The sequence below is a fragment of the Juglans regia genome, chromosome 11 (assembly GCF_001411555.2).
Source record: "Juglans regia cultivar Chandler chromosome 11, Walnut 2.0, whole genome shotgun sequence".
Lineage (NCBI taxonomy): Eukaryota > Viridiplantae > Streptophyta > Magnoliopsida > Fagales > Juglandaceae > Juglans > Juglans regia.
The window spans coordinates 23,057,115-23,083,218 of NC_049911.1; the positions used below are offsets into that span (position 1 = coordinate 23,057,115).

The following is a 26,104-nucleotide window of genomic DNA, read 5'->3' on the forward strand; positions in this document are numbered from 1 at the left end:
TGTTTTGAAATTTGAAAAAATTGTAATAATTAGGTAATGATTAGATGAAAAAGTTAAAAACTTGAAATTAAAAAATGTTTTTTATTTGAGTGATGTTTGGAGAGAAAAATATGAGAAGTTTTGAGATGAGTTGAGATGGTTTGTATTCTCAAACAAGCTTAAATACTTCCAAAGTTTCATATGTGAACGTATATCGAGCCATTAAAATTTTTAAGATCTAAATTGAGAAATGATGTGTTTGGATGGATAGATTTGAGAGAAGATTTTGATTTGGGTCATTAAAACCTAAATCCCTTGTTTGGATTGTATATTAAATTTCAGATTTGCATTAAAGCCAAATAAACTTTTAAACTTTCTAGAATTTTTTATTTGAAATCTAAACTCAGATTCAAATATACATCTAAATATCCAAACACAATTATTAAAACCCAAATCCCTTGTTGTTATTGTGAGTCCAAGTTTATTTAATTGGGTAACGAATATTGTGAGATCTGTTTCATTGTGTATTTGCTCCATACTCCAAGAAGGTTACTATGCTTTTTGGCTACAAATTATCATCCAACATATTTACATAAAAAATTATTAGATATTCTCGAAATATAGATGATGCAATGTATTTCTATTCTATCGTATCAAGCATGTATTTCCATAAATTCCGAATAGTTAATCTTAGAATAATCAAAATGCTATAAAGTCCCTACTTTTTAATGCAAACCATACAACCTTTTACTTTGTCATGTTTGCCGTTTGGCATCACAAACTGCTTTTGGCCGATCAAAGTAGTTTTTTGAAAAAGAACTTCAATTAGGACTATGGTTAATATCACATAAATATGATTAGCACAGTTCTGACGAGGCATTATGACTACTGTTAATATCGCATAAGTGTGATTAAGCAATTTCTGAAGTGACATTGTAACTTCCAAAATATAGCAGATGACAACCCAGGAATACAGTAGGGCTGAGTAAATTTCATATCTGGAGGTCAAAATGCTACCTGGGGAGGGTTTAGTGGTTGAAGTGAATTCCATTTCTGGGTGTAAAGTGGCCCTAACCACGGTTTGTCGTATAAGCGTTACTGGGTTAACGCATTAACTTGGTTGGCTCGATGCTGCTTCTATATAAACCTTCTGGAATTGACGGGGACGCGCCAAAGAGTTATACAAGTTTGCATTTTGGAAAAAGAGAGAAAAAAAAAAAATGGTGCAGAATCCCGCTCAGCTTGACCCCTGTATGTAACGTGCCAATGCTTGTTATTGGTGTCAGATTGAGCATCAGCATTTGGCTAATACGTTTCAATTCGGTATGGGTATAGAATTCGTGTAGTTTACTCTATTGGGTTCTTATTTTTTGCTTCATATATTTGAATTTTGTGGTTGTTAGGATTGATTTTAGTGGGTTTTTTTGTGCTGGGAATTGGGTTTGGGTGCTTTTGAATGCTTTTTAGACGATAGGTTGTTGGTGTTGTCATGGCATTTGTTGTTATCTGGGTGCATGCGTTACTTGCTGCTCTATTTAGCCGGGTGTGCTCAGGACCTGTTTGTACTTGAGCTTTCTTATCTGGCCGAGTTCTTATCTTGCCGAGTTCAGTGTCTGTTTCCTCTTGAATTTGGTTTCTGGGTAGGTCTGGTTTTGATCGTTCGAGTTCTTTGATACAGAATTTGAGAAGGCTTGTTTTTCGTCTTTGCTCTCTCACTCATTATCACAGGTATGGTTTTTCTTGTTCTATTTGTTCTTATCTTCTTGTTTGGAATTGCTGACCACTGATTTGAAGGTTTGATTTGCTTTGAGCTTCAGTGGACTGTTCGAAAAATATGCCTCCGTGCAATTTTTAATAATGTTCCTTTAATTTTTGGTTTGTTGCTTCATATAGGATTTATAGCTGGAGAGTCAACTGGTGAGGATACTGAAGACTTGCTTCTTTTATTGTTCATAAAATGGATGAAATTCCTGATGGTGGTAGTGGTAGCGAGCAAGGGCCTTTCTCTGTTTCACCAACGGATAAGGGAAGTAAATACAGGAGAAAATTAGGAGATCCATCTATAGGGAACTCAATTAGCATGCCCCAGTGCCTGGCTGAGTTCCTTAGGTATGAATCTCCTAATATATCTCAAAGCTCTCCCAGTGAATTCGCTCTGGATTCAAGGTTGCATCATCAGCCTAAGGGAGGACCAGAGCAAGAAGCATTTGGACCTGATTATTGGGATGATCCCATTGCATGTCAGCTTGAAGAACTTTTGTTCTCCAATTTGCAAGTGGCTTTCCAATGTGCAATTAGGCGGATGGCTCAATTGGGCTATAGCGAGGAGACGGCTAGAAAACTTGTTTCAAGTGGTGGCTTTTATCAACAAGGTAAAGACCCCGTGATGAATATCGTAAATGATTCTCTGAAGGATGATTTTACTGAACGGAGGAATGTTAATATTTCCAGAAATGACATGTTTGATAATTTAAAGCAACTCGTTGAGTACACCATGTTGGAAATTATTGGTGTAGTTAGGGACGTTAGACCATCCCTATCCATTGGGGAAGTAATGTGGTGGTTGTTGATATGTGACTTGAATGTTTTACAAGCCAGTGCACTCCAAGTAGATCCTTCAAGTGCTTTTGGTTGTAAAGATGTTTCAGGAGAGGGCTCTGATCATGCCATTTCCCAATTCAGATCACAAAGATCCGAAACAATTCTTCCAAATCCGAAACAACCGAATGTTTGGAAGCCTGGTGCTATAAATCCTCTGCCTGAAAATCTGAAATTTGGAAGTTTCCCAGCTTCACCAAAACCTAAAGATCCTTGTTCTCTGGAAGGGGTAACCGAAGCAGAAGAGAGTCTGGTTTCCTTGTCATGCACTGAAGGGAAATCCTCAGGTCCCACTGGGGAATCTGTCCAGATTACATCACCAATCTTGACTTCTGATGAAAAATCAAAGGGCCGGATGAGGAAAGAACTTGCAGCACTTCGGCAGAGGTTCCTTCATATGGAGAGAGGTGACAGGACGTTTGGGTCAAGAGGTGGTTCTAGATCAGGGAAACATGCTAGCTCTGTCGGTTTTGTCGTGGAGAAAAGGCTGAAGCCACCATCTGAACTTCCTGTTATACAAATGAAAAATGCATCCTCAAAGAAAAGCTCAGAAGTTCAATCTGAAGTTCCTTTAGCAGATGGAAGTCGTCCTGTAAACAAGAGTCCATCTGCTTCTCCTGCAACTGAAAACAATTCAGGGTTACGTATTAAAGACACCATATCTGTGTTGCCTACTGCTGAAACTAACCTTTCTTTGTCATCGACTTCCGAAATGAAATCCGACCCAAAGCCCCAGATCAGTAACTCTGAGGGTCCTAAAATTCCTGATTACTATGCTGGAATTCCATATGACAAGTCTCTCGGAAAGTATCTCCCTCAAAATGAGAAGGATGAAATGATTTTGAAGCTGGTTCCTCGGCTGCAAGAACTACAGGATGAGCTACAAGGTTGGACTGAGTGGGCCAATCAGAAGGTTATGCAGGCTGCTCATAGGCTTTGCAAGGACCAGCATGAGCTGAAAGCCCTGAGACTAGAGAAGGGAGAAGTAGAACGAAATAAAATAGAGAAGCAAATGGCGGAGGAGAACACTATGAAGAAACTGTCTGAGTTGGAGAATGCCTTGAGTAGTGCCAATGAACGGTTTGAGATTGCTAATTCCGCTACAGACAAGATTGAGGAGGAAAATTCAGTGCTGAGGAGGGAATTAGAGGCAGCTAGATTTCATGCTCTAGGATCAGCTGCAAGTTATCGAGAAGCGGTGGAGAGGGAGCAGATGGCTCTGAAGAAGGCACAATCACGGGAGGGTCAAAAGGCGTTGTTACAAGAAGAGCTTGAGAAAGAGAAGCACAAGGGAGCTGAACTGCAGCAGAAATTAGGCAAAGATAAAAACCTTCACCGCCAAATTGAGGTATGCTCACGTACTAGTTATCTTCTCAATGTACATAAGAATCAGACGATGCTCCACCAGTGGTATACTTGTGAACATAGCATAAATGTTTCCTTGTGGTGGCACCAAGTCACACCTTGTCTCAGCCAAACATATTAAGGTTATAGAATTACTAGGCAACAACAAGTGAACTCACAAAACACATGCAAACACTAGCAAACCTATGCTACTTTCCTGCAAAAATACAAGGGATTTGGGTTAAACGCTCTGCAATGTCTCTCACAAGACTTAAATTACAATATTAGTGCGACCAAGCATTTCTATTGATTGCACTGGTCATTATTGTGTGGTTCTTGGCTTCTTTCTCATTAAGTAATTGTAAATTTTACAGGCCAGATGCAAACAGGAGAGGACAACGAAGGAGAAACTACTTGCACAGGCTGCCTCCATTAAACAGGAAAGGGAACGACTTGAAGCTAAGGCAAAAGCACGGGATGAAGTGACCAGACAGAAAGCAGAAAGCGTTATGCAAGAAAATATGGAAGACATAAAAAAGCTTGAGAACAAGTTATCTGAAATGAAACTCAAGTCTGAGTCTTCCATGATAGCTGCACTTCGGAGAGGTAGTGACGGAAGCTATGGCAATATTGTTCCAACAACAGACAGCACAGGTTTCCAAGCTATGCAACAAAACCGGAATCCTCATGTACTTAATAAGGCTGTGAATTCACGGAATCGTTTCGGGACTGGCCGCTTAAAACAGGACCGGGAATGTGCCATGTGCCTATCCGATGATACTTCTGTTGTTTTCCTTCCATGTGCACATCAGGTTATGTGTGCAAAATGCAATGAGCTCCTTGAGAGACAAGGGATGAAGGACTGCGCTTACTGCAGGACCCCAATAGAGTGGAGGATCAATGTGCGTTTTGCTCGTTAAAATTGGCTTCTTTTTTCTGTTCCTTTTGGGTTTTTAATGTCTCTTTACTAGTGGGCTGTCCCAAAAATATAAAGAAAGAAAATAAAATGAAAAGGATACAAAGTGAGGGGAAAAAAATGTTGAAATTGTCAAGAGTTTCTTTGAGAAGTGTAAAGCAAAGCTTTATAGTTATATCAATATATGAAATGAAATCCACCTTCGTTTTGTTTTGTTATCGTTGCTGTGATATATTCAACACCAAACTATAATCATTCCTGTGCTTAGCAGCCTATTTATTCTTTTCTTTCATATTCTCTATTTTTAAAGTTTATCCATGCACAGGACCTGAATTATTCTCAGACTTCTCTTAAAGTTATGTGATGTTCGCTTCTGATCTCAAAGATGGAAGAAGAAAAGATCCAACCCAAATCCATTTCCAGCGCTATCGGACAGAACAACATGAAGCAGACACAAAGCCAATGCTCTTTTATCCTAAATATAGACATCACTCTGACACATTTTAAGTAGTTGATCTATCAAATCATTCAAAAATATAGTGCGACAGATAATTACGATGGGATTCTTGTGAGATAATTGGATTTTGTAGGTGCATTTCTTGGGTTGAACTTTTGTCTAGGCCAGGCCCTACTTCATTAACATTAGATAAAAGAGAAGTGTAGATGCCAAATGGGTGATTGAAGTGTCACACCAAGTCAAGACTATTAAGCTAGGGCTGTGTGAAGCTCTGGATATAGAGATGTTCACATCTTTATCTTAATATTTAAACACTATAAATATAAATATAAAATTTTTAAAATTTGTTTTTCATCTAATCATTATCTAGTTATTATAATTTTTTCAAATTTTTAAACAAAATATAAAAAATAATTCAATTTTTTCAAATCTTAAAATAAAAAAATATATATATTAAAAAATTATATTCTAAAAATATTTTAACTTTATAATATTTTTATTCAACTTTTTAAATCTCTTTTTCCAAAACTCCATAAAATATTTTAACTCAAACTATTTCTAACTTATCTCATCTCAACTCAAATATATCACTCTTATTCACAAATAATTTCAATTCATCTTATTTTAAGTTCCTATCTAAACCAGACTTAATTCTATTTTTTTAAAGATATTTATTATTTTATTGATAACGCATACTTGTCATGATAGAATATCAAAATAAGTTACTCTTGATATAAAATCCAAAAATTCCAATGCCAGCTCAATATCTTAGATCATAATTCTATAACCAAAACTAACCTTACACGAATCCAAATTACAGGAAATTGCCATCCAATGCTGCATGTGCTAAGTGTCTATGGCTTTGTATTAAAAGCAAAAATACAAGTGGCATGCACGTGTGCCAGTTGCTATTTCCACCTCTCTTTTCCTTTTTTTAATACACGTGTGTTCGTTCTTGGCAACGAGCAAAACAAGGAGATGTTTAAAGAGGTTAGTTAGCATTTTTATTTTTAATTTTTAATAAAAATAAGAGTTTTGGCGATCACATTAGCACATGAAAGAAGGGAAATGAGCCTTTTTTTTTTTTTATAGAAAATTACTACATATACAAAAAGAGTATATATAAATAAGAATCGTGCTAATATGCCATTCAGCTTTGACTGTTGGTGTGTCCGCTAGTATAAAGTTACTTTTATATTTTTATCTTATTTTATTTTTTATAATTTTTTTATATATTTAAATATTTTAAAAAAATTAAAAATATATACCAATATACTAAAAATCAATTTCTTATTCATTAAATAAAAAAATTAAATACATGAACAATCAAAATGATGGGGCAAACTCAGGCGGCATATTAGCATTTTCCTATAAATAAATCTATAAATTTATGTGGTTTTATGTTATTCGTTAAATCTATTTTACAATAAAAATAAATTTACAATATAACGTATTGTATTAAATCACGTCAATTTTTTAGTTTATTTTTATATAATCTCTGTCTAAAATTTCTCTTTTTTTTAGGCAGTAAAAATTAACTTTTAGAGTCATTATATCCCCCAACAAACTTTTGAATAATTTCACAATGGTCATAAAAATAGTGACATTTTTGTTCTCGTCGATGGAAATCTGAGTCAAGTTCACTTATATATGGTACTTTCATTTCATGAGAGACAAAACTCAGTTCACTCAAGTGCCTCTTGACCTTAATTACCTTAAACATGCGTGGACTCAGGTCAAAACTAGGGATTTTTTTTATTGGCGGCCAACCGACATAAATATAAAAGTATGTAAGTTATATTAATCTCCCTCTATATGAGTACACGTATATTACTAAAAATCTATTTAAAGACTTAAAGTAAAAAATCAATATTGTAATAGCTCAAAATATTATAAATAATATAAAAGTCAATATTATTCTGCAAAATCATCATAAAAGCACAAATAAAGGATAAAAATAAAATAAAAAACAAAAAACAAAAAACAAAAAAAAAAATTTGTTGTTTAATATAAGACTGAATGTTGTAAAACCTAGGAATAGCCATGACATATATATATATATATATATATATATATATAAATTGCCTTAACTCCTAATTATTAACTCAATTGTAATGTACATGTTAACAAAACCAATTAAAATAAACTAGCTAATAGAAGATTTGTAATGACCTGATCCATTGCTATTTGGGATACAGTACGGATAATTTTATTGGGTCTAAATTAAGTTAAAACAATTATTATAGATAAGCAGATGAGCTAACATTTTTTAGGTTAGCTGAGAATCCTAATTAGGCCCGAGAGCTCAAAAGTTTATTTTAAAGTCCGTTAAGGTTTAGTGGATGATTTTGAGATGGTATTAATAGGCTAAAATTTTTTGGAAGCCCAATCAAGATGTATTGGGTTATTTTGAATAGGCCATGGACCCATAATTTATTTAAATGGATTGTGGAATTTTGTTTGGCCCAATAATTGAGTCAAAACCCATTTAATATTTACGGACTAAATTACCCCTATTCAATTGATATTAGGCCCAAGAAATCATTTAAAGCCCAAAATATTTATCAAATGAATTGAGATTGTTGAGTGACTTAACCAATAAAATTATAGGCAAATCCTAGAATTTAGTTGGACCCAATAAAATTACAGGCAAGTCCTAAAATTATAGGCAGCAGAGCAGTATCAGTTTGAGCAGGAGCCGCTCATTCCTGACCCCACTCCCCTCGACACATCTGATACTTTTGACTCTTTCCCAAGTCGCGTTCGTTTCTGTGAGGTGGGAGACCCCTGGCTTGAGGACGAGGAGTATAGCCAGTGGAAATGCCATGAGGAGAGAGTTAATACTTTCTACGACTCAGATGAGTACTATTACCACACTCAGGACGACGTATTGGAGGATGGCGATGAAAGGCCCTCATCGAGCCCTGAGCTTTAGCACAGTTGGTAAGTAACACTCAACTTTTGCTTAATTGCATATTCTGTTTTGACCCCGATTTTAAGGACGAAATCTTGTTTTAAAGGAGGGGAAATGATGTAACACCCCGCTTAATTAACCATTAGATCAACCCTTAAGCATTCTAGATTAAGTTTTTAATTTTGGGTTATTACTTACATTAAGGTTGACAGTGAGATCAGCCTTAATCTTGACACTTAATACAATTAAGTTAAAGATTAGAGAAACAAGCCCATTAGTGAATTTAGTAAGCCTTTTAGAACCTTAGAGTATTCATGGGCCTAGCCCAAGAAGCCTTGAAACCAATCTCATAGAGAATTTAAGACTTGGTAGCTAGCCTTGGCCCAAGCTTAAGCAAGGCATAAGGCCTTCAAGCCAAACTTGGTGTAGAATGGACCCATGGCCTAATTAGGCCAAGTCAAACATTTTCAAGCCCATCTTAGTGGATCTTGAGATTTCTTTTCAACCCTAAAAATCTAGAAATAAGGCCCCGCTCATTCAAGCCCAAGAGTCCATAAGCCATGAACCCACACACTTGGCCCTTTTAAGCCCACAAGGCCCAAAGCCATGTTTGGGTTTATTTCACTATTCAACTTGAAAGCCTAATATACCATACCATTGTTTTCCTTAAGCCCAAATCATATCCTAAGTACCCAAATTAAGTTTTGAAAGTTGGCTAAAACCATTAATTATCATACTTGAGGTTAGTGAACTTTAAGCCATGTTTTGAAACTTAATTTAGTTTAATACTTTCTTAACCTTCTAATTCAAAATTTTCTTGATTGATTATTTCATTTCATCATACTTAGACCTTACTAATACCCTAGCAAAACCTCCCCACAGGGCCACATGTCATTAAGGAAAATGACATCAAACCTCAAACTTGCATCAATTGGCTATTATGTATCACCATTGAGTACTTGGGCTATTTTGTCCTTAAGCCCAATATTTTTGTGGCTTGACCTCAAAAGTAATGGTCCTTAGACACCTCATGAGACCCCTTCAAATCCCAAAAAAAATTTTGGACGAAAATGGTTCCTCAAACCAAACTAAGAAACCAAACCGATTACACCTTAGTCCAGTTTAAGTGGGAACCGGTTGGATTGGAATTTAACCAACCATCTGCCTTGGTTGAGCCACCACCCCATGCCACCTCCATCACCACCCAATCCCCAAGAGGTCCCATGACCATCATGATAATTTTGACTCAAATCTTCCCATCCAAAAACCATCCAAAACCAAACTCAAAAACTGTCAAGCAAAAACCACCTGAACCCGCCAGTTTGCAAGGGTGGTTTTACTTCAGCATTATTTAATATTGAACTTAACACTTCAAAACAGTGGATAAATAGATAGGGAGATAATGGATCACCGTGTCAAATTCCTCATGATGGTTTCAAATCTTTTTGTGAAGCGCTATTTATGAGAATTAAATAAGAAACTGTGCTCACACATTTCATGATCAGTTCAATCCATCTGCTATCAAATCCCATTTTATGCATTACAGCTTCTATGAAAATCCATTCAATTCTATCATAGGCCTTGCTCATATCAAGTTTTAAAGCCATAAAACCTAATTTTTTGCTTTTCATCTAATGTTGCATTGTATGCATAGCTTCATATGCAACTATGATATTATCTGAGATCAATTTACTTAGCACAAATGCACTCTTAGTGGGTGAAATTTTCCCTAGAAGAATAAGTTTCAATCTATTTGCCAACACTTTTACAATTATCTCATAATAAACATTGCATAGACTAATAAAACGAAAATCAGACACTAACATTGGAGCTTTTTTCATGGGGATCAGTGCAAGAAACGTGTCATTCAATTCTTCATACCATCTTCCTGAGTTTAGGATTTCCAGAATTGCTTCGCTGATATCTTTCCCCACTATACTCTAATGTTTTAGTCATTTTAGTTAGAATCTTGTTAGGAATCCATCAGGACCTGGTGAACTCAGAGCGTTCATCTCAAAGATAGCCTATTCAATTTCCTCCATTGTAAACTTCTTTGTCAGTTTCATGTTCATCTCATTAGTCACACTCGGTTTTACATATTATAGGGCTTATGCTAAACTAGCAAGCTGAGTAGTAGGAAATAGTTCTTGAAAATATGATTAAAACATGCCACTAATTCCTCTTGCCTTGTTGCAATGTTGTCCTCCCCATTTAAAATAGTGTGAATAGCATTAGTTTGCTTCCTTTGAAAATGGTGTGAATAGCATTAGTATGCTTCCTTTGATTGGCACAAATATGGAGATATTTGGTTTTTTTGCCACCTTTGTTTAGCTCTTTGGTGCCATTTAATATCCTATTCAAGCAAACAATCTACTTCAATATGTAGTTCCTTTATAATCCTATGAGAGTCTCCCTTATTTGGATGTTGTAGCCCTTTGATAAGTTCCGGTATTTTTTTTATTTTTTATTTATTTTTTATTTTTTATTTTTTATTAATGGTTCTCCTTTGGTTTCCATGGGCTGATTTGCTCCAAAACACCTAGTTTTCCTATATGTATTAAGCCATTCTTTTGTAACCTCAATCTTCTTGGTGCAAGGGGAAGAGATTCCCCGTGATTGCTTGATAATATCATGCAATTCTTTCATTTTTGCTCAATTGGCTTCATATCTAAATAGCTTCCTCTATTGCATGATTTCCTCTTCCTGGTTTTGGCAGGTAATAAGTAATGGACTGTGGTCAGAACTTTGAGTTTCAAGTATATTAACATCTACTAGAAAGAATAATGTGTGCCATTCACTATTTCCCAAAGCTCTATCCAATATTTCCTTAGTTAAGTCCTTTCAATGATTGCACCATGTAAATTTTGATCCTTTGAAACCCAAATCACTTAATCCACTATCTTCTATGGCTTCTCTAAACATCTCCATTTGTCTGTATGCTCTTTAGCAACCCCAAACTTCTCTTCTTGTGATCTAATCTCATTAAAATCCCTCATGTACATCGACTTCATATTATTTGTTGGTTTGAGCAATCTAAGCAACTGCCAACTCTCTTCTCTTTTTGCTACCAAAGGTTTTCCATAGAATCCAGTTAACAATAATCTCTTATCATCAATAGGATTGTTAATCTGCAAAGTTATACACCTCTAAGTAAAAGAATTGAGCTCAACTTTTAACTCCTTTTTTTTTCGCATGAAAGCAATTCCTCCACTCCTTCCTATACTGCCAACCACATAACTGAATTCAAACCCCATCAAATTTTGTATTTTTTCTACTCTCTCTATTACACTCAATCTCTATAAGGAAGACAAGAGTTTGGTGCTTTTCATTCACGTGGTGAAGTTCATGAACTGTCCAAGGGTTTCCAACTCTCGACAGTTCTAGCATAGCAAATTCATTTATTCTAGTAGGGTTTCTGAGCAGTCTATGACAATCCAACTTGCTAATTAGCCCTTGCAGAAGGGTCATTTTTGAACTTTTTAAAGGATAAGACCTTTTCTTCCTCTACCTCAGAAATTAACTCATCGTCTTTTTAATAATTGTTTTATCCAATTTCATGGGGGACACCATCCCAAAATTCCCATTCATTCTTCCTTGTCTAACTCTTATCTTCTAGCTAGCTAGATATCTTTTTTTGTGGTCCCATATTAACAATGATGCTATTTGGGGAGGTGGCAGGGATACATAGCTGGCTAGTGTTTTGCATGAAATCAATATCATGGGGGTTCCTTCTTAGGAATGTTTGATGCCAAGATACTCACTGATTTCTTTGAAGGGCTTTTCTCCTTTTCCCGCTTGAATAGTTTGTCACCTAAATCATTCCCTTCCAAAGTTTCGTCCAACTGATTATGGTCAATGCTCCCTTGCTTTCCTCCATTACGCAATAAATAAAACGTTAAAACAGTCTCAATGTTAGCTCTTTGATCTTCTATCCTTTTACCTTAATTAAAACATTCATCTAATCTCATCACATCTGATTTCAATATCCAAACACCACAAATACAAACACTTTTCAATTTCTAATTTTTAACTTTTTCATCTAATCATTACAACTTTTCTAAATTTTTAAATAAAATACAAAAAAAAAAAAAATCAATTTTTTAAATTCACAAACAAAAAAAATATGCTAATAATATTTTAACTTTATAATATTTTTGTTCAACTTTTTCTCTCTACTTTTCCAAAATCTCATAAAACATATTAACTCAAACATTTCACTACTATTCACAAATTATTTCATTACTATTCACAGATCATCTCATCTCACTATCCAAACGAGACCTAAAACTCTTTATATAGTTTGTCCAAGTAACCTTAGTCATCAAGAGTCATAAGTGATGGAACATATGGATCAAGATAATCTCAAGTTTTTATCCGAACTTGAAAGTGTCAGTGAGAAAGAGATTTGCACATGAAATAGATCCTACAATTATGGGTGTAAAAATTAATCAGAAAACTAGAAAACTGCCCCAAACCGGTGGAACCGGTCTGGTCCAGAACCGGTTCCCTTAATTTCAAAACCGACTAGTACCTGTCCAGTTCCAATTCTATACCTTTTAGGACCAGACTGCATGGTTCACTATATTATATATTTTAAATTAATTTTTTTAATATTATATATAATATTGTTTATATTATATATAATTTTATAATATATATAATAATATAAATTATAATTATATATAAGAAAATGTTATTATAATTTATAATATAAAATTTTAATCTTAAACATGAAAATTTATTTGATCATATGCTTTAAACATAATATATATATATATATATATATATATATTAATAACATTTTATAACCTAATAAATTCTCAACATGTTTCTTTTGATAAATATATAATACATTAGTAATACTAATATACATTAGTATATTAATTACATTTCATTTTAATTAATTAGTATACTTTAGTATACTTATGTATATTAGTATATTAATTACATTTTATACCCTAATACTAATACTATTAAAATCGAAAAACCGGGCCAAACCGGAAGTACTGGTTTAGAAGGATAACCGGTGCATAATCGGTTTTCAAAAATGAAAAATCGATACATACCGGAACAAATACTCAATAAACGTCCTAGAGGTACTTCCTATGTCTCACTCCCACTTGATACCTTCAGCTACTTCATAGATCATCATCCTTTAGATGGATACTGATGTTCTCTGTACGTGTGAAGTGATAAATTAAACTGTCTCCTCAACAACAAGCATAAAGAAGCACTTAAATAGGGCATAGTACTACGTGGTTATATTTGTAGTTTATGGGGGAAGAAAGATATCCTGGAATTCATGATGTACCCGCCCCATGATTTCATTCATCCACTTGAAGGTATGTCAGATAATAAAAGCCAATTGATTAGGGAATATTGCATGCTAGCGATGAGGTGCCTTATGCTATATATTGATAAATCCTATTAATTAATTGTTGTTTTGTGAGAAGCTGGTCAATTTGCTGATCATGAGGTGCAGATCATGCACAAATGGGGTTATTATATATAAGAAAATTTGTGACTTTAAGAACATTACATTAGTGTACAATCTAGAGGGCACACATGATTTAAAAACTACACATATAATTGATTTATGGTCCAGATGATTACGCAATATTACTAGGCCTGTTACAGGACAATGATCATACGAGATTCTCCAACATTTATTTATCATTTTTGAATAATCTACATGAAGAATGTCAATAGATTCTGTAAGATCGATCATCAACTTCATTCCTCTATTTTTCTGAGTTGAGGCCCTCAAATTCTTATACATGCAGATGTTGTTTTTCTAAATAATTAGTGACTATATATTAATTAAAAGTTTAATTTGTGGTATTAATGTGGCCCTTGTTGGCATCAAGTATCATGATTATGCGTTAATCATGATCATATAATTGTTTACTAAAAATCTGGTAAAAATTGATTGACCTGCATGCAACCCACCTTGCAAGTTGCATTAACATATATAAAAGCTATGTCCACGATTTGGATAAGATATATATTATTGGTTATGTTAATAAATGCAAGCTATCTTATGATGTTCAACTACTTACCTAGGGCAAGATGTGAACATTGATGGAGAAAATCCCACATACACCGGCCTCTATGAATATTCGAGAGTACGTACAATACCTATTAGTAGAGAAGGGAGCTCATTCAACCAAGTTATAAAGGAACAACCTTAATTTTTCGAAGAGCGTTTAGATGTAGTAAATCGAAACTATCAGCTTATAATAAAAGGAATTTTACAAATTGATTATTAAATTAATTTTGTATGTTATATGTATCTCTCTTAAAATTGTAAAAAATAATTTGTATGTATGTTATATGTATCTCTCTTTTAAATTTGTATGTTATATGTATCTCTCTTAAAATTGTAAAAAATAATTTAATCGCGCGTGTAACCCTAACTGATATGTTTTTCAAAACTCTGAAATCGCTAATATGTAAGTGCTCATAGTCATAGATCTTAGAATAAAAAAGAAAGACAACTATATATGAAACATCCTTGATGAATGATGCAACTTTACTACAGCTAGCTCACATGACTCATGTACACCTTCCCTTCATGTCATATAATTGAGATTCCCCCACAACCAAACTTGCCCATCATTTAATAACAAGCTTAAACACCACCATGCCAGTTGATCACCTCCATCAAGCATGCATGTCCATACAGAAGAACATGACCTTTATTTCCATCATTAATACTTTCAAAAAAAAAAAAAAACTTTTAATTAATGTTGCATGCATGTTCCATGATACTTTTCCACTCTCTCTATCTCAATTATGGTCCTTGCCAACATCATTGAGGAGGGTGACATAGATATTGTTAGGATCTTCCTAAGTCTGAACAGCACCCACAACTCACAAAGCAATTTAGGGTCGGTTTGAATTCCGAGATGAGATAATTTTAGATGAAAAATTAAAAAAAAAAATTATTTTATAATATTATTATTATTTTAAAATTTAAAAAAATTAAATTATTTATTATATTTTATATAAAAATCAAATAAAATAAAATATTTTGCCAGGACAATAAGTGCCAGCTCCTGAGACCAAACCCGATCTATTTGGCATCTTCCTAATTCACACATAAAATCCAGCTTGACCCACATATTAAATCAACCAGAAATGACAAATATATTTTTACCTAATTCGTATTATTAAAGACAAAAGTTTCTAGTGGATACCATTTTTGTCATTTTTCTTTTTTTCTCTAATGTCTGGTTAGCTTTCATGCAGGCAGGCTAGTGAAAGTACCAAACTATCCCATTGGATCAGGATTACACTAGCTAGTCACCTCAGTTACATTTGAAGTGATTTTCTTCCCGGCCGTACATAATTAGTATATAAAAGTCACGTCAATCGACGTTATTGATCAAGATGACCAATAAAAAGTAAAACTAATCTAAAAGTCGTAATCATATCTTGAGACCCTCATGCTTAATGCAATATTCATTATTTTTCACAACACATTATATAATTATATTTTAAAATAAACTTTACAAAATACCTTTATTTTAAAATATATAATGTATGAGTATCATTACTCTACAAATAAACCTAAACCAGTACTGAAGTTATATCTCCATCGCATGTCAATTCAATCAGGATATTCTAACCTTTGTTGGTCAATAAGGTAGAAAATGGACCACTTTCTAACAAAAACTATTTTCAAACGTCTCATTTTTTCTATTTTTCTCTCGATGGGAAGATATTACTAAGACCTCTCTCACCCAATTAATCCAAATATGATATCTACTGAATTCCCACGGAACGTTCCACTTCTGAATTTGGAATTTTAAGTTGAACCCAAAAGATAAATATGATATTTACATTCTTAAAGTGTATAAGTTTCTTGTATTCTCTTTAAAAAAAGTATATAATTATAAGATCCGCATAAAAAAAATTATTTTTTAATCATAAACCTCACCTTTTATTAAGTAAAATGATGTACTTATAACCTTTTTTTTTTTTACAATTTTTTATAAAATCATGTTTTAAATCAGATATATTTTTGTAAAATAACTTATAAAAGTTTTACTTAAAAATAAAAAAAACCTTATAAAAGTAACATCAGTTTACACAAATAGAATGCGTAGATCTTCGATAAACTGAATCTACCATCACTGCCCAATTGGGATCAAAAAAATTTTTTTTTTCCTTTCAAAAAAAAAAAACTACATTTCCAACAAGACAATACTACAGCTCCCAATGGGAGCTCCCGCTAGAGCTCTAACATGTGTTTTCATGTGTTTTCTCTTTTTAAGTTATTTTTTATATAGATTTTTTTAACACTTTTTAATATTTATAAAAAATAAAATAAATTTAGAACATTATTAAAAACACTTCTATAATTAGAAAGTAAAACAAAAAAATTATTAAAAATTACTTCCTTAATCACGAAATATATTTTTTTATTTTATTTCGTGATTAAGAAAATATTTTTTAATAATATTATAAATTTTCTTTATTTTTTCAAAATATTTAAAATTGTTAAAAAAGTTTATATAAAAAAAAACTAAAGAAAATACATAATAAAACACATATTAAAGGCCAGCAGGATTATTCTTTCCAACAGCACAAGGATATGAAAAATTGACGTGCAGTGTATGTGGGGGGGTCATTATTAAGGAATTATTATGCAACTTGTCAGAATGAGAAACACAGGTAATGAACACCCATTGTTGACCAAGCTGTTGGGGTCCATTCAAAAGGTGAGAATTGAGAACTAGGAGCCCCCACCAACTCACCCCCTGGATTTCATGAGGCCTGGCAAGATCCTTTTATCTTTTTTTCTTGACAAGCTGCTGGTGAGTGAGGTTGAGGTGGAAAGGAAAAGAAAGGGCCACCAGTGAGTGGTGCATAGGAGTTGGATACGCCGTGTTTCCAGCGTCGTGGCTTTCCAAACAAGGATCCTACCTGCATGAATGACTGACTTCAAAGAGTTTTTGGGTCTTCTTGATTATTTTAATACGTATATGCGTTTATTATTTATTCTCCAGTTTCTTTCAATGGTTTATTATCTAAATCCAAACCCAAACTCTGTGCAATCAACGCCCACAGAAAATACCCCATTTATCTATTTGGAGCAGTTGGCAATACGCCATTTTAGCACGCTCCCGGTGTCCCACCTCACACAAATTCAACCTCATATTCAACCCCCTAGTTGACTGCCAAGTGTCACCAACCCATTTCCAAGAGGACTGTCTTCTTACTCTTCCTGACCTCCAAAGAAACCAAGAAAGCTAGCCTCTGATCAACCAACCCATCTTTGGTGCCTGGCCTATTTATTTACCTACAAAAGGTTAACTCTGAACAAATACAAACCATAGACAGAGTTGTTGAGCACAAACTCTGCCAAAGACTGCAACTTTTTAGCATTTTTTCCTCTCCCTACAGCCCCCACTTTTTTTTTTTTTTTTGTTATACTCCCATTAGTCTCCAATGCTTAAACTCCTCAATGGCAAGTTCCGCCGCCTCTTCTGTCGCCTCCGCTGGCCCGTTCTCCGCCGGTCCAAGCCCAAAATTCAGGTCAAAAAGTTCGGGAAAACGAATTCCAAAGCTCAACACGATGCAAAACAAGAACCGAGCGTTAATGGGTCGGCAGCGGTTCATCCTAATGGAGAATTGGGTGGTCTAAAATCCGAGAAACGGATACGGATAGCCACTTTTAATGCTGCCCTGTTCTCCATGGCACCTGCAGTTCCTGAGACCGAGAAGACCGCAAGTTTTGGCAATGAAAACGGAGATATAATGAAGGTCAGACGGTCTTTGGACGTGAATTTACGAGCAAAGTCTGCGAATGATCGTCCCAAAAGTATTCTTAAGCAATCTCCACTGCATCCAAATTCCATGAATGGCACCGACATTCATTCAACCCAGCAAAACTTTGGAAAATCCAAGTTACGGGTGTCGATAAATCTGCCCGATAACGAGATTTCTTTATTGCGGAATAGACAAATGAGCTTCGATGAGAGGGAAGGTTCTTCTTCTGCTACCGCTGCTTCGAGTAGCCCAACAAGTAGAATTCTGAGAGGGAAAACTCCATTAAGATCTACTGTGAGCTTCTCAACGAGCATGGTAAATGGTATAGATGTTGAAGGCTATAGAAGCAGTAGGAGTGTGCTCGAAGTGCTGAGAGAATTGGATGCCGATATATTGGCTCTGCAAGATGTGAAGGCAGAGGAAGAAAAGGCCATGAAACCTCTGTCTGATTTGGCTGGCGCTTTGGGAATGAACTATGTGTTTGCCGAGAGCTGGGCGCCGGAGTACGGCAACGCCATCTTGTCGAGGTGGCCGATTAGCCGGTGGAAAGTTCAGAAGATCTTTGATGATTCTGATTTCAGGTCAGTATTATTATTTTCTTTCCCCATCTTCATTCAACCCATTTTGGAATTTTAATCACTCCTGTTGTTTTTTCTTCTCTCTGTTTTAGTATCGATTACCCAGATTTTAAATGCACATCTGTATACTAGGAGAATCTCAGAATTATACGCAGCTTTCAATTCTTGACAAACAAAAGCGGTGCATTTAAAGCCACATCTATCTGTGTTGATTCCATAACAAAGTTGACAGGATTACTACTTTCCTTAGAGCATCCCCATCCGGATGCCTAAAATACTGTTTTCTCTAAATTATAGGGAAAATTATAGGAAAAAGCTCAAAAACCCCCTCCCATCCCATTCCTTATTTTAGAATTTTGATTTAGGGAACTACTATTCATCCCCTAAATCATTTTTTATTAATATTTTATTTAAATAAATAAAATAAATTCTTTTTTCAATCAACTACATTTTCTCTTATACTCATATTTATTATACTTTTAAATAATATTTTTAAAAATAATTTAAATAATTACTAAAATATAAAAATAATAATTTTAAAAATATTATTAAACCCTTAAAAAAAATTTAAATTTTTATTTAAAATATTCACTATAATAATAGTTCAAAACGTAAGAAAAAATATTAAGTAGTGAAGTTTGAAAATGGAAGTGAGAGAAAAAAGTAATAAAGAAATAATAGAAGAATATTATTTTAATAGAATAGAGAAAGGATAGGGAATGAGATGTAGAAGGTTTTTTAAAAATGAATAAAATTTAGGATAAAATTATAGAAAGTGTCCTTTTTAGCTAAAATTTAGAGAAAAATTTAGGGAATCGGATGTGAATGCTCTTAGAAAAGTTACCCATTTTTCTAAACCTTTTTCTTATAGAATTATGCGAATTTTCAGGATCAGAACTTCATTTCCCCAAAGGTATGCATTTTTCAGAATTATAGGATTACAACGGTGATAAGAACTTAAGTTTGAGAAGAATTATTGAAGCTGTGATTTTTCTTTAGATAATTAATTTTTAATGTATATATAAGCCTGAAACTCGGCCAACAACTTGTTTTATTTTATGTACGAACAGCTCTGCTCTGACACATTGAAGGTCTTGTCAGAATCCCAGCTGCTACAGCTGTAGTATGCAAGGATGCAAAAAGTGGAGACTATTCCTCAGTTTTTAAATTATCACTAGTTTTCTTTTCAATGCTTGCCGCTTTCTAGATGATAATCTGGGTTGTTTCCAAAACTCAGCTAATTATTCAAGGTGACCTACTCTGGATTAGTAAAAGGATGGGAACCTTCTAAATACAAATGGCTAGTAATAAAGTTGCACTTCAATCCTACTTTAAACTTTCTAGTCTTGCATCTCTTTTTTATTGAATATGTGAGTCTCACTAAAAAAAATAGATAAATATGTAACCCATATAAAAAATTAATGGTGGATTAAATTTTTTTTTAAATGAACTGTGTGAGACTTGCACACCCTAAAGACTATCTAGACGATGAGATGCCCTTTTTCTCGGCTACTTTCTGGCTTTAGAATCTAATTGATTTAAACAGAAAATGAAGTATCACAGCAAGAAAATTAAAATATGGATGTTAGGTAAGATGCACATTGGTATGACTGCAATGTAGGTAGGCTCTGCTATTAAATTATTAACATGATTGAGAAATACGAGGGATGCCAGTTCTCTTATTTCTTTAAAATGCAGCATTCCCTCAAGGTTTCAATTTTATTAATATTATTTGGTAAGAGCAATTTTTTTCCTATGCATTTGGTAGCACAGAAAGAGACCTCTAAGTACTCAAGGAAAAGAAAGAGCGCTGCTACACTTTTCGAAAAAAAGCTCTCGAATACACTTCCCAAACAGCACATTTTAATTTTTTTTTTTTCATATATTTTTTTAATCATCGTAAATATTTTAAAAAAAATAAAAAATTCACAATATCATTGAAAAGCACTTCCTTAATCGCTAAGAAGAAAATAAAAAATAAAACATTCAGAACACTTTTTGGATCCCGAATTCGGGACGTTTAGCACTTCTCAAAAGAAAACGACTTAGTATTGGCAATGGCCTAGATTTTGAATAAAACTTGAGGTTTTGGCTAAAATCAAAACTTTTGAAGAGGTTAATTTATATTGGACTAGTCATTCTAAAGTCAAAATAATACTGTAATATTATATATTTTAATAATTTTTTTGATTTTTGATTTTTATATTTTACAAATACACTCAATATGTTAATTAATAATTTAAGTGTTACCGTCCAAACAAATTATTTAACATGAAGAATAAATGATGATAAAGGAAATACTTTTTAATAAAATATTCTTTTGATTGGTGAATAGTAACTCATCAAATATGGCTTTTGTTTTCCATTTACTATAGCTCATAATTTAACTTGAAGTGATTTGGCTAGTCTAATACAGTTGATTTTGAGAAAATTTAGTCAAAATTTGGACTTGACGAGCATTTGGCTAGTCCAATGTCAGTGCTCTTAGACAAATAGCTTTCCTTGGTTGTTGACAATTGAACAGAAAAATAATGAAAACAGAAATTGGATTACGAAACTCAACTCCCTTTGTGTTTTCTGGGAATGACTGCAGGAATGTTCTGAAGGCCACGATTAATGTACCAAACATGGGAGAAGTCAACTTCAACTGCACCCTTCTTGATAATCTTGATGAGAATTGGCGGATGAAGCAGGTAAATGCCATAATCCAGTCTAGTGATGAGCCTCACATTTTAGCTGGAGGTATCAATTCACTCGATGAAACAGATTACTCCCCAGAAAGATGGACTGACATTGTGAAGGTAAATGTAACACGACCTCTCGATCGCGCCTCTCTGAATAATCATCGGTAAAATTTGGCGATGATAGTTCAAAAATATCGTTGGACTACCATAAATATATAGTAGTGTAATCTTTACTATAGATTATATATATACTACACTCTCATTTCACTTCTATTTTATTATTTTGTCACCATCCATAAATTTTAGATTAATGCCTATTTTTCTAAATAAATAAATGGTTGATGGACAATACCACGTAAATATAGTGGGATAAAAGTATGATATTGCGAGGATAGTATGTAACACAGAATTGTACAGAAAACTATATTACTGTATGGTATCAACAGTAACCTAACTGATAAAGTACATTTATTTTCATCTATGGATTGATCATGTGGTGCAGTATCATGAGGAGATTGGAAAGCCAACACCAAAGGTGGAAGTGATGAAATTTTTGAAGAGTAAACAGTATTCAGATGCTAAGGAATTTGCAGGGGAATGCGAGTCAGTGGTCATGATTGCCAAAGGCCAAAGTACGAAATCTGTCACCTGATATTCTTTTGGCCATATTAGAGTCTAGAACATGGAGCTAATGATCTATAATGTACATGCATGCAGGTGTGCAGGGAACATGCAAGTACGGAACTCGAGTAGATTACGTATTGGGATCCCCAAATTCACCCTACAAGTTTGTTCCAGGATCGTACTCAGTCTTCTCTTCCAAAGGAACTTCTGATCATCACATAGTCAAAGTCGATTTAGTGAAAGAAATTACCAGTACTGCTATTAGTGCTGAAGATAAAAATGTCACCAGAAAGCAGCGGCGACAACCAAAGCAGAAAGTTGTAAAGATAGCAGCAAAGTCTTCTCCATCACTTGGTATGTGGAAAACACAGACATTAAGATCAGAAAGATATTGATTTTTTTTTTTTTTTTTTTGGTCTTTTTTCAGTTCTTAGTGCTAATTTGGTTTGATCTGTGTGTCGAAGGAATTAAGGGGGCAGAAGGGTTATATTTGGATCTGTTTTCCTTCTCCTATATATGCTTTAATTTGCAAGTTGTAAATAATTTAATACTGTTTTTACTTGTACGTGTAGGAAGATACAAGGATATAAATAACATTTGGTGTAACTTTTTTTTTTTTTTTTAATCTACGCGATGTGTAGCAATAACTAAATTTAAATAAAAAGGTCACATATTAGAGTAATCTAAACACAATTTTAACGATTAATAATTATAAGAAATTTATAAATATAGAGGAAATATGACAAAGATCAGTTATATAAGCTGCAAAAAAAAAAAAAGAGTAGAAATGCATGTCTCAAACTTTTAAAATTACCTTAAAACTTAAATGATCAAATTCTAGGCATGGCATTTAACCAAAGAATGTATAACATGCAGCAGTACCAACGCTTCCGCTTCAAAATTTGTGTTATAGATTCGAAATTTATATATGTCACGCGGGATATATGGTTTGTAAAGGTACGTAGCCTTAACTTTGAAATGAATTTATCAGCCAAACCCAAATCCATTGCAAAATTAAATTCATGAGACAGAACGATGGATGTAGGAAATTCTATATATGTTGGGAATTAAGCCAACTACTTTATGTAGTATTTTATAGAATCATTTTGCTAAAAATAACTTTCATTTTGAATGTGCAAATTTTCTAGTTGGCAATAGATATGTAAAAAGGACTCCAAAAACACAACCTAGCATCTGATCCTTCATGTACTCATAAAATAAAATCCAATCATTATCATCTTTAGAATGAAGATATATTTAACAATTATCCAAAGGGAGAGTATATTGGGTTCTCTCCTCTAACATAGCATTTGATTAGGCTAATGTTAGTGCTCTAACATAATATTTGGTTACGTCAATGGTAGTGCTCTAACATAACATTTGGTACGTCAAAGGCCTGTAGCCTGATTGACATAACTTCCAATCTCCAAAATGAATGTTTAGAGTTTGAAACCCCCTGAGCAATACTGCACAACCTCCTCAACCTCCACACACCATATTTTTTTAAAATTTTAAATTTTTTTTTTTTGAGTTTATTGTTTTTAAATTAATTCAATTATTTTATTCATTATTCATATATTAAATATTTGATAAAAGAAATAATATTAAAATTAAAAAAAATGTGATTTGTAGAAGTTGTGTGAATAGTACATTCTCACACGTGAACTAGTTTATGCAAGTTTTATGAGTTAGGATAGAGTGCTACTAGGTCATGCCTAGGTTGGGAGGCCAACTTGGTTATCCATTCTTACAGTTCTTCTATATACAGTTGGTAGATACAACCGGCATGCAGTCGTCCATGCCACATCAGATTTAAAATAAATTGTTTACTCTTCTCTAAACACACATGTTCTCTCTCATCAGCTCAGTCTTCCTCTCATCAGCTCGGTCATCTTTCTCTCTCATCAGCTCCATCTCTCTCTCTCCTCAGCTCTCTCTCTCTCATCAGCTCCATCTCTCTCTCATCGAGTGTTTCTACGTCAGCCCTGTTTGCACGCTGTTTACACCATACGCTTGCAACAAACGTTTTTCCCATTCTTACCCTTTGTTCGTCTTGAAAAAGAGTCTAATTGTGCGGTTATTGAATATTTTGATGCCAAGTTTAGCATAAAATGCTACAATTAGAATCTCATATATATTTTTTCTAGTTTAATGAAATTTCAGAATAAAATAATGAATTAATTCTCACACAAACACAAACACACACACATATATTTATATATATATCACTAACCTTAAATGCCTTTGTATAGTGTTTATTTCACTTTGGGTTAATATTGTGATGGGAAAAAAACAAAAAAATACTAATTTTGGAGGGATTCACTTCATTATACAAAAACAAAAAACAAAAAAAAGGGGGAAATTCTACATAGAAATGATAAATTTTTGGGGGTATTTTCTACATATATAGGATTAACCAATGCAACCATTTAATGCAACAAGATCAAACATATTTGAAACCTAAATTTAGCACTAAAAAAATCTCTCACTATAGGATTTTTGTTTTAAAAACCTATAGAAACATTGTTATAGTGTTTTCACCTTTCAAACAGACCCTATTCAACTAGCAAGACTCTTTTATTTTTGAAAAATTAATTAGTTTACAACTATACATTTTATAAATTAAAAAATATATTTGCAACCGTAAATTATACAACTGTCACGTAATCGCTTTGAAAAAAATAAATTTTGAAAAAAATGAATAAAACATGAGACCAACATAAAAAAATAATAATTTTTTAATAGTAGACATTACTCTTTTTCAAAGCGATTACGCAGTATTTACACACTTCATGATTATGTGTAGAATTATTCTTTATAAATTTATTATTTATATTAAATGAAGAGTAATTTTATAATATTAAATTTTATTTTGAATAAAAATAATACAATTATATTACAGGACTGAAAATGGATTACAAAATAGTAAAAAAATTCTAAGTATATTAAAACGCGTTCATTTATACCGCTCCTTGCTTTTTAGGTTTTTTTATTATTTTTTTCATATATTTTTAATATTTTTAAAAAATAAAAAAATATATCAATATATTTAAAATTATTTTTTTAATCACTAAGTAAAAATATATAAATATATATATATATATATATATATATAAATAAAAAATAAAAAAATTCTGCAGCGTTACACTAGAGCGGTACATTTTGGGCCGTATGCAAGCTTTTCTATATTAAAAATGTAAACTCATTTTGAAAAGATATCGAATCAAATCCGCATAGCCTAACATTCTTCTCCCTAAACCTATTACCTCTTGTTTGCTCGGTGAATCGCCTGCGGGCCTTCAACCTTTTTTCCTCTTTTCTCCCTCCTCTTCTTCTTCTTCTTGAGGAAGCATGATGTCTATTCTGGGACCACCGTCCTGGGCACCAGTCCCTACGTTATTTGGCCCTACATTCTCCTCCTTCCCCTCCTCCTTCTCCTCTTCTCCCTCTTCGTCTTCTGATTCTTGAGGAAACGCAATGTCTATTCGAAGTCTTCCGTCTTGGCTATGAGTCCGTACGAACCTCGGCTGCATGTTCCTCTTCGCAACGATCAACAATCGTCCACCACTCCTCACTTTCACCAGGTTGAACATTGGCCGCCCGTCCTCGTCCAACAAGGGCAACATTGGTGGGAAATCCTTCGAACTCGTCTTCGCGCTTCTCAGGTTTTCTTTACTCACAGTCCTCCTTGAACTCAGTCCGGCCCTCGATCTCACCGTCCACAGAGACTGCACCAGCGTTGGATCTCCGTGGTCCAATCTCCCATCAATGCTCTCTGTCCAGAATTCGTACCCTTGATTATGGACCCCAGCGTCGTCTCCCAGTGCTACTTTCAAGCCTTCATATCTCTCTCGGGCGCCGCTAATTGAGCAAAGATCGTCGTCTCCGGGTGATCCGTTCAAGTTTGCATTGCTCTCTCCGGCGACGCCTGTAAAACCAAGATCACCCTCTCCGGGCGTTAATGTCTGGTCAGAATGAGCTTTTCGGGTACCAACTGAGAATGACTCGAGAACGTTTGCCGGTCGGTGTCGACTTTCCACGATGACAGCGCGCAGGCCAAAAGTTGTGGAAAGGAAAGGACTATCCCGACGCTGGTGTAATGGCTCCGTGGTGAGATGTCGGTAGTCGGAGCTCGGGCAGTGAAGAAGGAGCGAAAGACTCTCCAAGAAAGCCAGATTTCTTTGTTTCTTAACTTTCTTTAATCTATTATAATTTGTTCGGAAAGAATAATTA

At 34.0% G+C, this 26,104-nt stretch overlaps 3 protein-coding genes across 6 annotated transcripts; 2 read left to right on the forward strand and 1 right to left on the reverse strand.

Moving 5' to 3' along the window:
- Nucleotides 1-765: 765 nt before the first annotated feature.
- LOC109010938 (putative E3 ubiquitin-protein ligase RF298) lies at nt 766-5,031 on the forward strand. 4 transcript variants are annotated; one of them, XM_018991910.2, is made up of 4 exons: nt 766-1,302; nt 1,658-1,707; nt 1,873-3,925; nt 4,296-5,031. In XM_018991910.2, exons 3-4 carry the CDS (start codon nt 1,937-1,939, stop codon nt 4,839-4,841), a joined length of 2,535 nt encoding a protein of 844 aa, XP_018847455.1. In that variant the 5' UTR covers nt 766-1,302; nt 1,658-1,707; nt 1,873-1,936; the 3' UTR covers nt 4,842-5,031. The 4 variants fall into 4 exon arrangements, with proteins under 4 accessions (XP_018847455.1, XP_018847454.1, XP_035551406.1 ...); XM_018991909.2 differs by having other exon boundaries at nt 766-1,707; XM_035695513.1 differs by having other exon boundaries at nt 1,658-3,925.
- A 12,466-nt stretch (nt 5,032-17,497) lies between these two features.
- Nucleotides 17,498-22,472, forward strand: LOC109010939. The gene is made up of 4 exons (XM_035695532.1): nt 17,498-18,566; nt 21,157-21,364; nt 21,750-21,879; nt 21,965-22,472. Exons 1-4 carry the CDS (start codon nt 17,665-17,667, stop codon nt 22,264-22,266), a joined length of 1,542 nt encoding a protein of 513 aa, XP_035551425.1. The 5' UTR covers nt 17,498-17,664; the 3' UTR covers nt 22,267-22,472.
- Nucleotides 22,473-25,170: 2,698 nt separating this feature from the next.
- LOC109010958 lies at nt 25,171-26,103 on the reverse strand (the record flags this gene model as incomplete). The annotated part of the gene is made up of 1 exon (XM_018991940.2): nt 25,171-26,103. A coding segment is annotated over one exon (933 nt), but the record flags the coding sequence as incomplete, so codon positions are not given.
- Between the last annotated feature and the right edge of the window lies 1 nt (nt 26,104).

What these genes read in the sequence shown, in the direction of transcription:
- LOC109010939 (XM_035695532.1), top strand. Translation starts at nt 17,665, where the DNA reads ATGCTTAAACTCCTCAATGGCAAGTTCCGCCGCCTCTTCTGTCGCCTC. An exon ending in TTTGATGATTCTGATTTCAG is followed by an intron (nt 18,567 to 21,156) that starts GTCAGTATTATT and finishes GAATGACTGCAG; the next exon opens with GAATGTTCTGAAGGCCACGA. An exon ending in GATGGACTGACATTGTGAAG is followed by an intron (nt 21,365 to 21,749) that starts GTAAATGTAACA and finishes CATGTGGTGCAG; the next exon opens with TATCATGAGGAGATTGGAAA.
- LOC109010938 (XM_035695512.1), top strand. Translation starts at nt 1,937, where the DNA reads ATGGATGAAATTCCTGATGGTGGTAGTGGTAGCGAGCAAGGGCCTTTC. An exon ending in ACCTTCACCGCCAAATTGAG is followed by an intron (nt 3,926 to 4,295) that starts GTATGCTCACGT and finishes TAAATTTTACAG; the next exon opens with GCCAGATGCAAACAGGAGAG.